This window comes from Melozone crissalis, unplaced genomic scaffold, assembly GCF_028551555.1.
Source record: "Melozone crissalis strain CALT ecotype California unplaced genomic scaffold, PUWL_Pcris_2 ptg000017l_1, whole genome shotgun sequence".
In the NCBI taxonomy this organism is placed as follows: Eukaryota; Metazoa; Chordata; class Aves; order Passeriformes; family Passerellidae; genus Melozone; species Melozone crissalis.
Window position 1 is genome coordinate 12,118,021 of NW_026535795.1, and position 12,552 is coordinate 12,130,572.

The 12,552-nt window shown below is 46.4% G+C and overlaps 1 protein-coding gene across 1 annotated transcript in view; it reads right to left on the bottom strand.

Annotated features, from left to right (window-relative positions):
- The window catches only part of TRPC4AP (transient receptor potential cation channel subfamily C member 4 associated protein), a 36,841-nt gene extending 26,007 nt beyond the window's left edge, over positions 1 to 10,834 (bottom strand). Inside the window, exons 1-3 of the mRNA XM_054274924.1 lie at positions 10,823 to 10,834; positions 10,336 to 10,441; positions 9,731 to 10,014 (exon numbers count right to left, since the gene is read on the bottom strand). Of these exons, the coding sequence (XP_054130899.1) occupies positions 9,731 to 10,014; positions 10,336 to 10,441; positions 10,823 to 10,834 (402 nt within the window). The remainder of the gene's footprint in view (positions 1 to 9,730; positions 10,015 to 10,335; positions 10,442 to 10,822) is intronic.
- Between the last annotated feature and the right edge of the window lie 1,718 nt (positions 10,835 to 12,552).

The following is a 12,552-nucleotide window of genomic DNA, read 5'->3' on the forward strand; positions in this document are numbered from 1 at the left end:
CAGATCTGTCAATGAGGAGCTGAGGGCATTCAATTAAAATCCACCATGCAGTCAATGCTGATCCAACTTTAACTCCTTTCCTCTCTGGTACTTCAGAGGTGCCTACACCAATCCCAGTACAGGGACTTATACAGGGAGGAAGTAAAGCAGAAAACAATTCCAGCAGGATTTTTGCTTGGATTTACTAATGATTCATGTGCTCTCCAAATAAAAACAACTAAATAAAGAAAACCCCAATCCTCTGGTCAGCACCTCAAAGCAAACCTTAGAACACAGAATGTCCTGGGCTGGGAGGGACCCCCAGGATCACCCAGGGCAGCCCCAGCCCTGCACAGACACCCCAACAGCCCCACCCCGGGCACCCCTGGCAGCCCCTGGAGCTCTGGCAGCCTCGGGGCCGTGCCCATTCCCTGGGGAGCCTGGGCAGTGCCAGCACCCTCTGGGGAAGAGCCTTTCCCTGGTACCCAGCCTGAGCCTCCCTGGCACATTTGTGGGCTGGCTCTCAATCCCAGGACAAGCCCCTAAGCTGCTGTTCTGCACCTTTCTGGGGTTCAGTGACATTTCCCTCCCAAGCTGCTTAAATCTCACTTATTCTTTCAGCCAAGACATGGTTCTCAGACACAGCTCAGTGCACAATTCCAAAAGGCCATTCAATCCCTGATTAGACAATTATATGCAAATATACTCCAACTCCTGGCAGAATTTAACCCTTTGCTCTCTGGTTATACAGGAAGATCAGAGAACTGATTCAAGCTGAGAACTCAGCCTGGCAATGTAGCTGATGTGGGTCCTCATCCTCTTTGTAAGATTCCCAAGTACTCAGGACTCTTTTCCTGATGAAATGCTTCAATTTTTAGGTAAATAAGAATTTCAAATAAATAAGAACTTCAAGGATCTTGAAGTACCAGGTTTTCTTGCTACAAGCAGTGATTGAAGCAGCATGAGCACACTTGGGACATAAAATTCTCTCCAGTTTTTAACTTTTCTCTGCTTTCTGAATTAGAGGAATCAACCAGCACTGCTGGAGAATGACACACTTTCCTTCTGAGCAGGAGAAACAGCAGAGGATCAAACCAGAAAGCCAAAATCACTTCTCATCCTCTGGGCTCTGGGTCAGCTCCTTGGAAGTCACAGATTCCATTTCCCTTTGGGAAACCAAGCACAGAGTGAGCCAAAGGAGCTCTGCCACTGCCCCATCCCAGGTGTGGGAGGAGGACAAACCCACAGGCAGTGGGAGGAATGGGATTAATTGCTGGGCAGAGTGCACAGAACACACAGAAAATGCCAGGGAAAGAGTCCAAACTCTCCAGCTCCAGCTGATGTGGAAGATACCAGAGGCAGGGATGACATGCACAGGTTCCATCACAGGTTCCAGCAGCACAGAGAAGAATTCAGCACTTAAATGCTCTCAGGGAAGGCCAAAAGCCTTTAATTAACATTAAAACCTTGTGCTGGGTTTAACACCACACTGTTAATCACATGTGTGCTTCTTGGTTTGGGGCAGGATCCATCTGAGCCATCTCCACTCCCATTTCTGTACTAGCAGGGCTTCCTCTCCCTGCCCCAGGCTCTGAGAGGCAGCCACAGGAAACTTTCAGAACTGAAATTCTCAAAGAGTGAAGCAAATGTTTCCTTGCTCTCATCATCTTTTATCTGCTTTCAAAAGAAAAAAAAAATTAAAAAAAGGTTTTCTTGCTCTTGATTTAACACATCTTTGGTTTCACTGCAAGCTCTGCTCTGTATTTGAGGCTACCCTGGCTCTGGATATTTCCATTGTGGCCGGGTGGTATTTGCCAATGCAAAGATTTTTGGATTCTGGGAAGGGATTAAAATTCAATCAGACTCTGTGGAGCTGTCTTTCTTCACAGCCATTTTGGTTAACAACTGCATCTCCTGTTTTCCATAACAGCAGCTAGTCAATGCTTTTCATTTATAAGCAAAAATGGTTTTCTTCTTGAGGATATTTCACTGAATAGTCATCAAAATCAGCACTGGGTCTTTTGGGGCTCCTCTCCTCTGTGGAATTTTTTGGTTTCATTCAAGCACAAAAAATGCAATCCAACACTGATTTTCTTCATTCACCGAAAATCTCTGGATAAAATACCTGAAATCTTGCAACAAAATGTGTGAAGTCAGGTAAAATCTAGCAAGAAGCAGAGGCTGCAGCAGCCCAGCTGGAAGAGGTATCCATGAAAAGCCAGGATCTCCCCAAGTGCTGGCAGCTGGGTTTGGAATTGTCATGCATTACATTATGTTAGGGAATAAAGATCCCTTCTGAGAAAACAGGAGCAGCAGCACAAACCTCTGTAAGAGCCAGGCACAGCAAACCACACTGGAACAAACACCAGGGCTGCACAGATCACTGCCCAGATTGCTGCAACACATCCCAGCTCTGGCTCACAGACAGAGAAACCTGAGGGCAGCCACTGGGGCTCTCCAGAGTGGTTCTGTTCTGATCCCTGAATACACAGTGGCACACAGCAGCTCACCCAGAGCTCCCAAGCTGTGTCCCAGTCCAAAGGTGTCTGTACAATCCCCTTTTTTACACCTGTGGTGTCCTGAATGCTGCTCCCCAGCCAGGTGATCCCCACCTCACCAGGACCTCCATGTCCCCCTGCTCCAGCCATGCCACAAAGCCATTTAATGGAAGGGCAATCACAGACCTTGGAGAGGATTCAAATTCAGAGATAAAAAATGTGTCACCAGCCCAGCCATGTCTGCAAGGCAAAACAGACTGTGTGGTTTTCTCTTTAAAACTTCTAAGGAACTGCAGCTCAGGATTTCCCAGGAGATTCCTCCAAAGACTGATAACTACCATGGGAACACTTTCCAACCACACAGTTTAAGTAACTTTGTGCATAACTTTCCTTGACAGTATACAAAGGGCTGAAAAAAGACACTGCACACACCTCTAAGTATTTAGTTGAAATTTCTTTCTAATCCTACTGTCTTTTAAATCTTTTAAAATTGATAAGAAGCACAGAATGTCCCATCTTGGAAGGGACACACAAGGACTGTCAAGCCCAGCTTCCGTCCCTGCACAGACACCCCAACAACCCCACCCTGGGCATCCCTGTCCAAACACTCCAGGAGCTCTGGCAGCCTTGAGGCTGTGCCCATTCCCTGGGGAGCCAGGGCACCCTCTGGAGGAAAAACCTTTTTTCTAACATCCAGCCTAAACCTCCCCTGATGGCATTGATTTGCATGATAATCAATAAATAATTACAAATAATACCTGCATCTTCATGAAGTTATACATTAATATTTGCCTAAATCCATTCCTTGATCAGTCTGTCTCCTTTTTACTTGTCCCCTCCACTTTGCCCATCCTCCAGGCACAGGAACAGCTCTTTCCCCCTGCTCTGTGTCCATGCCCTGGCTCAGCATTGCCAAAATCTTTCTTACTGCCCTGAGATCTCTTGGAGATGAAGTTGCTCCCAAATCCCTTCACTTTGCAGAGAGGATTTTCCTTCCCACCTCTGTTCCCACACTGTGACAATTTTCCTTGCCCTACAGAGCAAACCTCTGATTTTCCTGAGCTGAGCTGTGCTCAGTGACACCTCTCTGTGTCTTCCCCAAACTGCTGACCACCAGCAGGGGTGACAGCAGCAGAAATACCAGGAGTTAATCCTCCCTTTGCTCTCCAGGGCAGGGCAAACAGTCTCCTGCTAAAATTGTGTCTCTAGTTCACATTTTACCCTTCAAACATTCCACTGTCTTGCTGAGTGCTCCCTGCAGGAAGGTGTTTGCTGTCATCTTTCAGAAAGCAAAGCAGTGATTCAGGTGTCCAGGCATCCTTCACAGCACTGAAGGGATCCTGCTGTGACAGAATTCACAGCTATGACACATCACTTACAAGGTTTCTTTAATTCCATTTCTCATTGCAACCACAAATTAACACTGGAAGTGCTTTTTAAAAAAGCAGAATTTCCATTCTCAGGATTTTCCATGATCACTTCTGAAGTATCTATTCAAATGTCTTGAAAGTTTAAAAGCAAACAGGCACAAGATTATGGATGTTGACAAAGAGATGCAAGCACATGGTCTCTCTGTATTCCTAATAAAACTGAAGCCTTTGCACATCCTTTCCTCAAGCCTTTAAAGCTGTACCTTTACAAAAAAACCCAGGAAACTAAAATGTGTGCAATTAAATGTTTAATTTTCCTCTGAACAGTAATAACTTAGGAAGTCATCTCTGACAGACTGCCAGGAGAATGACTATTCAGGATTTTGGGGAGTGCCCCACCATTCCAGCCCTGCATTGCATTTTCCTTTCCAGGTGCTAACAACCATCCATCAGCCTGGCTGAGCTGTCTCCCCCCTCACACAACTTTTCCCACAAAAGCCTGTAACCAAGGCAAATGACCCTGCAAGTGTTGGTTTGAACACAAGAGCTCTGCAGGAACACAGCTGCTGGCCCATGGAGCAATGCTGGAAAGTGTTCCAAGGGAGAAGCTGAGCCCTGCAGCTCCAGGGCAGAGCACACCGTGGTCACTCACAGCTGAGCTCTGATCAAACACAAACATTAATCCTGAAAGGAAACTCTGCTGGGAGAAATCCATGTAACAGCACTTATGTCCAGCCTCTCTCCAGCTCCTTGATTTCACAAGTGCAGATCAGGATTCCCTCAGCTGGATTCCCTGTTTCTCCATCCTCCCCAGCCCTGCATGGGCCCCCATCCCTTCTCCTGCCAAGCCAAAAGCCAGGCATGAACCCAGGGACTCATTGTCCTGGGATAAGCCATGCCAGAGCTTCCAGCCAGGCCTAACCATTCCCACAGCTCCCAGACCACAGCCCTGCTCACCAGAACTGGGAGAAGACAAGAACAGCTCTCCTGAATCTCCAATCCCCACAGGACAATTCCAACACAGACCTTTAATACCAGCAGCTCTCCAAACCCACTACAGGATCCACCAGATCGGAAGAGAGCTACTCATATTTGCTTTGCTGATCTTACTCTCAGAGAAAAATAAATCAATTAATATGCATAATTATACTAAAATTATATTAACTTCTCAGTTACTACTTTTCCTTAGAAAAACTTAGTCTTAATCTTTCCTTAGATTAACTTCTTAGTTACTACTTTTCCTTTTTCCTTAGAACTTCCTAAGTTTCTTCTTTATTTCATTTTGAAAGAAAACAAAATCTGTAGGGCTATCTAAGAAAAAGCAGAGGGATAAAGAGTATCACATCTACATTTTTCTTCTCACTCATCTTCAGCCACACAAAAAAATCAGACACCAACACAGCTTAAATCCAACACAGCCACTTTTTGCAGCATTTCTAGTGCATGACAGAGCTCTGGTGTTGTTACATAACAAAAGCATGTCCAGGCTTTCCAACACTCCCTCACTGTCCTCCCCTGAAGAGCCTAAGCCTGCTAACACCCACACAATCAGAGCTCCTCAACTGGATTATATTCACCTGAATGTTGTTCTGTTGGTGCTCTTGTAAGGAGGAGACAAAAAACTGACTCAAAACCAAAATCTTTTCTCAGGGTTAGGAAGCTACTCCTGCTGATAACCTGAAATCTGGATGTCTGAGGGAGAAATGTTTTCCTTCCACAGAGCTTTTTTACAGTGGATAGGGACTATCCTGCTCGGGGAAGTGTCTGCTCCTAGGGATAGCAAAGCATGAAATACAGCTGGAAAAATGGATCCTTTTTTTCATTCTGATTGTTTCAGCTAAGCCCTGGCAATCCTATGAGGGTGAGAGCAGTGCTGACTCCCAGCTCTTGAGAATGCAGCAGGAGCACATTGGTTTGCCAACAAATCCTTGGTCAGTCCATTATCACACTGCTCTGTCCACAGGGATTCCCAGAGCTGCAACCAAATACCCTCTGGTTTCATGCCACATCCATGCTGTTCACAGCTTGTAGCAGATGAAGTCTGCACCTTCTTGCTAAGCAGATTTGAGCTGGATCAGCTGAGCCAGAGTGTTCTTGGCTTTCAAGGAACAGCAGCACAAATGTCCCAGAGCCTGTGGTCCATGGCACAGCTGTGCCCCAAGGAGGACAACACACCAAACCCCTCACAACCAATATTCTTCCTTGTTAGAAGTGTGTCACTTCTGGAAAATTCTTCTGCCACTGCTTCACCAGCACCTGCAAAGCGCCTTGCACTGTGCTCAGGGCAGGGCAAATCCTGATCCAAGGTTATGCAATGTGATACCAAGACTGAGGCTTGTGTGCAGGGCAGCAGCTGATGCCAGCAATATGGGTAAAATGGATACAGAACAAATAATGGCAGCACCTACTGAAATCTGCTCCAGCTAATCAACTTCTTATCACAGAACCATTTAAATTGGAAAAGACCTCCAGGACCAAGAGTCCAACCTGTGATTTATCCCCACCCTATCACCCAGCCCCATTGTTCCTTGGACTCTCCAGGGATGGGGACTCCACCATCACCCTGGGCAGCCCCTGACAATGCCTGGTCCATCCTTTCTATGGGGAAACTTCTCCTGCTGTCCAACCTGCCTGGTCCATCCTTTCTATGGGGAAACTTCTCCTGCTGTCCAACCTCCCTGGTCCATCCTTTCCATAACTCCTCTTGCTGTCCAACCTGCCTGATCCATCCTTTCCATTAAGAAATTCCTCCTCTTGTCCAAGCTGAACCTCCCCTGGCTCATCCTGAGGCTGTTTCCTCTCGTCCTGTCTCTGTCCCCAACCCTCACCTGGCTGTCCCCTCCTGTCAGGAGTTGTGCAGAGCCAGAATTTCCCTCTGAGCCTCCTTTTCTCCAGGTTGAGCCCGTTCCCAGCTCCCTCAGCCACTCCCCATATGATTCTCCAGCTCTGCTGCCCTTCTCTGAGTAATTTATTGTTAATAATAAAGCAAGACATGAATTGGCAAGGAAGCCAAGGGTTCTGGGTAGGTGAGCACAGCAGGAGCACTCAGGGATCCAGATTTCAGAGACTCAGCTGACCTCAAAACTGCCACATATTCAGGGGGCTGCTGCTGTCAAAAATGCTTTTATGTCCCTGTAAGATCAGAGTGTGAACTTTTAGATGCAGTGATCCTTCCCAGCTCATAGCTAAGCCCCTGCTTTCCCCATACAAAAATGGATCTTGAGATCACCTAAGAATAGCACACAAAGCTTTGTTCAGGGCTAAATGCCACTGCTGCCCATGGCAGGCACCCCAGCACAGAACTGTGCTCAAAACCTCCCTGAACTCACATCTTGAGAAGGGTTTCCCCTCCCAGCAGTGCAGTGCAGGCAGCACATGACACAAAACTTCCTTCCAAAACACAGCTAGGAAGTGCTTCAAGGACACTCATGACTTGCTCTACACCCCAAAACAGCAACCTGACCTGCTCTCAGGCTCTGCAGGAACAAATCAGCTCAGAAATGTAAGCAAGGGTTCCCACACTGCCACTGAGGAGCCAACTGCAGGAAAACTGGGAATGTTGTGATAAAAAATAGAACTTAAAAAAAAAGAAAGCAGCCAAAACTGCTTCTCTAAAAGTTACATCAAAGTGTTTTATATTTAGATTGTCTACAAACAAAAAACTGATACAAGGTAAAAGTAAAGAGACACAGAATTCATAAAGTTCAAAATCATTCAGGGATTTATTTCCCCTGCTTGAGTTTAAGTGAATCACAGAATGGTTTGGATTGGGAAGGACCTTAAAGCTCATCCAGTGCCATCTCCTGCCATGGCAGGGACACCTTCCACTGTCCCAGATTGTTCCAAGCCCTGTCCAATCTGGCCTTGGGCACTGCCAGGGATCCAGGGGCAGCCACAGCTGCTCTGGGCACCTGTGCCAGGGCCTGCCCACCCTCACAAGGCAGAATTCCTTCCCGATATCCCATCCAACCCTGCCCTCTGTCAATTTGAAACCATTCCCCCTTGTCCTGTCACTCCATGCTCTCACACAAAATGATTTAAAATATCCCCCTATAGCATTTATGAAATTGTGGAAGCTGTATGGGTCCAAGCTTTAACTCTCAGGGCAGCACAAGGATGCTAGAATTTTTCAAGCAAAACCAAACCAAACCCCAGGAACAAAAACCCACGTAAATTCTGGGCATTATAAGGAGGATGCAACAAGTAGAGGTTTCCTTGATTGCTATAAAAGCTTAAAAGCTCAAAATGAAAAGAGTATCACTGCATTTTTCAAGCAAACCAAAGCCCAGAGATGGAAGCACCATCCTACAGACAACAGAGGTGCATAAGGTTGGTCCAGGTTCACCTGACTGAAACTGTAGTGGCTGAGGAGGTGCATGAAAGAAAGAGTGCAGAGGTGGGCAGGGAATTCAGTGAGACAAAGTTTGTCCAATCCTAAATCAATCCCAAGGAGAAGAGTCAATACAGGTTTATACTGATGCAAATTACTGGCTCTTCTTAAGGATTATCCAAACTAGTAGCTGAGGAAGAAGCAAAAAAAGGACAAAATAGCTGTAAAAAGATACCTGCTCTTTTACCTCTCTGCTAGAGAATGAGGCATGGACATTCATGATGAATATGGTGCCTTTAAGATTTGAGCTTTTCTATTTTCCATATATTTGTAACTGCTATTCTTTAGTGTATAACTCCAAACCCCACACTCAGTGTGAGCTGCTGCTTTCCCAGTTTGGGCAGACACAACAATTCCTCTGCAGGCCTGGCAATCAAGGACACCTCACTGCCTCAGGGCCCAGAGATGGAAACAAAAGTGAGTTGGGGGAGCAAACCTGGGGTAAATGACTTCATTACCTGGAGCTGGAATTGGAAGATTAACCCCCAATATGCAAATGGACCAAACTTATCAAAGTGTAAAACCCGTGACCTGTGATCCATTTTTGGGTGGAATTGGGGGGCTTTGTCTGCCCTGTATGTACCTGAAGGCCCTTCAATAAATATAACTGCTCTTTATTCCCTAATTTTGTCTGGTCTCTGTTTTTAGGTAGTCCTGAAAAGGCATAAAAAAATCTTCTCTTAATAATTGCTCAGAATCCTTGTTTATCAAGAAAAATGCTGTTGTCTGCACTAGTAAATTAAAGAAATGCCATTTTTTATTCCATCTCACCTCTCTTAAGATACTTCAGCTCAATAAATCATAACCTGAACGCAAGTTCTGTACCTCACGCTTCATTTTCCAAGTCTTTGCACCATTTTGCATTTAACGTGCAAGAAAAATGCCAATTATTCTCCATAAAAAGAAATTAACAGTCCACTATCCTTGAGCAGTTTTTCCTAAAAAAGTATCAGCACACGACAGGCACAGGCCCGGGGTAAGGAACTGATTTCACTCCTTGGTATTTCCCAGCATCATCAACTGGGAAAGATGACAAATAAGAAACAGACTTGAGGCAGTTTCTCATAAAACCACCTGCGTTAGAGAGCTAAAATGTCTCCTAAGCCCTAAAACCACGAGGCTGCCTTTGTGCAGGAAATACGTTTAAATTTCGATGCTGCATTGTTACAGTCCCAGGCACAGCTTCCTTTCTTTGCAGGGAAGGCCACACCGAGCGAAGAGGCAAAATCCTGCGCTGCTCCTCGGGCCTGCCCGAGAGGGCAGAGCCCGGTGAGGCGGCGCTCGGAGCCCGAAGGCACCGGGGCAAAACCCGGGGAGCTCCGGAGCGCCGAGCCCGGCCTGGGAGCCGCCGTTTTACCCGAGCAGGCCTCGCTGGGCAAGCCGGGCTCTCCCTGGCAGCGCAGGAGGCGCTGAACCCCCGGCCCCAAACCCCACAAACCCCGCAGGCCCCGCGGCCTCCCCGCTCCGCCCGGCCGGCCCAGCTCCCACGTTACCTGCGCCCCGCGGGTCAGCCCGCGGCCGCTCAGCTGCCCGTGCCGCAGCTGTGCTAAGATGTTGGTGGTGGGGGCGCGGGTGCCGCCGGTGCCGGTACCGGAGCCGGGCCCCGTGCCGGCCCCCGCCACGGCCGCCATGGCCTCCGCGCTGGGGACACAAACAGCGAGCCCTCCCCTTGGGCCGCTCCGCCGAGCGCGCAGCCGCGGGACGCGCCAACATGGCGGCCGGAAGGGGCGCCCGCCGTGTGGGAGGGAGCGATGGGAGCTGCGGCCTGGCCGCGCTGCTGCTTCCCCGTGTGGTGTGTGGTGTGGGATAATTCGTGTTTATAGGAAATAATGTGAAATAAAGTTGTTAATAAAATTGTGAATGTAACAAAAATCCAAAAGCCTAAGACCACTGACATTCAGGAGACAGATTGACACATCAAAATTGTGAAATTCCAGATGGCAGCGAGGAAAGAAAGCCTCATTAGCAAGCGAAAGGACGGTGCGGAGATGGGCCTTTCCCGGGGCTATCCAGGGAACACCCAACAGCGATGAACACCTGGTAAGTGTGAAAAATGCGTATTTTATCCAACACAGACCCCCAGAAAACCCCAGCTCACCTCGAATGTTTGTTTCAAAGACAGATGCGTTGACATCAATATCGAAGTCCACCCCCTCCTGCAGCACGTTGACAACTCGCTGGAACTCAGAAACATTTCCCAAGATCTGCAGGGAAACGGAGAATCAGGCTTGGAGTTCAAGGAAAAACAAAGAGCAGCTCAATATTTGGGGCTGATTTTAGTTGGTTTTACTATTTGGTGACATCATTAACTACAGATATTACTGTGAAAAATGCGTGTTTTATGACTGGCTTTTCGCAAATATTAAAATGAATATTATATGTGTTGTGTTAGAAAGTAATGCTGTATTAATTCTCTTAAGTAGTGTGTTAAATATAGTTTTTGGTTATAAAAAATGTTAAAATATAAACTATGCTATGTAGGATACTTTTTTTAAAGAAAGGACTTGCAGCAAGATAGCAGCCACAGGACACCTGAATCTTTCAGAGAAAAAGAATTTATTGCTCCATTATCAGAAGAAACCAACTTCTTTCCGCATCGAAGGCGCTGTCAGGATCCAGAGGAAGAAGCTGACACTGCCCAGACAGAATCCTGTGTTTGAATGGAATTTATGCATCATGTATGAGGTGTATGAATATGCAACAGGATGTTGCTTTCAAGGGTTAATCCTCTGTTAACGGGGGTCCTTTTTTGAGCTCTGCTGCCCAGAAAAAGGTGCCCGGACTGTCCATACTCTTTGTTTCTATTGTCTCCTATTGTCCTAATTCAAAGTGTCCAAATTATTATTACTCTAATGTAATACTATTTTTATAACCATTTTATTACTATTGAATTTTCAAAATTTTAAAAACAAGTGATTGTTGTTTTTCACAATAAGTATCTTCAATCAAGATAACCAGAGTCGTCAGGAACATACATCTGAATACCGGATTCCCCTAACTCGACATCAACACTCCCAGAAACAGCATTGTCCAGCCCTGCACAGAGAAAAGACTTTCATGCATATGCAGAGTGACAAAAGAATAGGGGCACCTCTGCCTCAGGCAGAAAAAACTGTGTAAATCAGCCCTGGAGATGGCATTTGTGAACAGAGGGAGGTCCAAGGTTCACCCAAGCTTGATGCTGTCTCTGACTGTGGCTATCAAGGATCATATTTTCGATCACAAAATAAAATATCTTTTTTATTAATTTTTACAATTATTTTTATACATTATTAAATTAGCTTTATCGATTTTTACCTCTGACACCCCCAGCTCTGCCTCCCACTCCATTTCCATCCCAATGCCTTTATTTCCCTCGAGGCCCAGCCACACCCTTTTCTGTTTGAGGAAAAGATCACCAAGGACTCTGATCAGTTTGTTTTTGTTAAAATGAAGGCTTTGTGAGATGGAACAACACTGGAACAAGGAACAGTTGAGGCTGTTCTGAGTCACCCAGGCCACAGCACTAATCCGAGATTAGCTCAGTTGGTCATAATACCAAAGTTTCAGTTCCTGTCTGGGCCATTGACTTGGACTCCATCATCTGTCTGGGTGCTTTCCTACTCAGATGAATCTGGGAATCTAATCAAGATCCACCTAATTACCCACAGTAGCCATGCACAGATGAGTTCTCTCAGCTCCAACCATGCTGAGGAACAACCTCATCTCCCCAGCATACAGCTCCTTGGTTCTGCAGCTGGAAGTTCCTGCATGAGGGTACCAAAATGCCCTGGGCAGGAGAGATCTAATGAGTTGGAGATCTGCCCTGTCCCATTGTTTTCCTCCACTTCACACCTGGGACAATGCTGAGATTCAGGACCTGACCCAGCACTGAGCAAAGCTGTGGGAGAAGGCCTGGGGTTTGTTTTCTGCAGATTAAAACAATGAAGAGCATGTAGGTGTGAACAGCTGGAAAATGAAAAGATAACCTATGGTGACAACAAGCAGCCACAACAAGAGCTTCATCGTGTTCCAACAATGCCTGGTTTTGGGTTTTCCTGTCTCAGAAGGGCTGCAAGGGCTGTGTCAATGCAGAATTCCTGCACTGTCCCAGCTGCCAGGGAAAGGACACAACCAAAGCTCTGTAGCTTACCAGTCCTTTCAATATGCCTGTCCAGCACTGTAAGTGTCTCTTACCATAGCTCATTCACAACTGCTACAGGATTTCTACCCCAAAGGGTAAAATGCAAATTTTATTTAACTTTACAGCATTTGTACAGGTCAAAACAACAACAAAAATTACTTTCTCAAGGCAACCACACAGCAGCACCGAGTG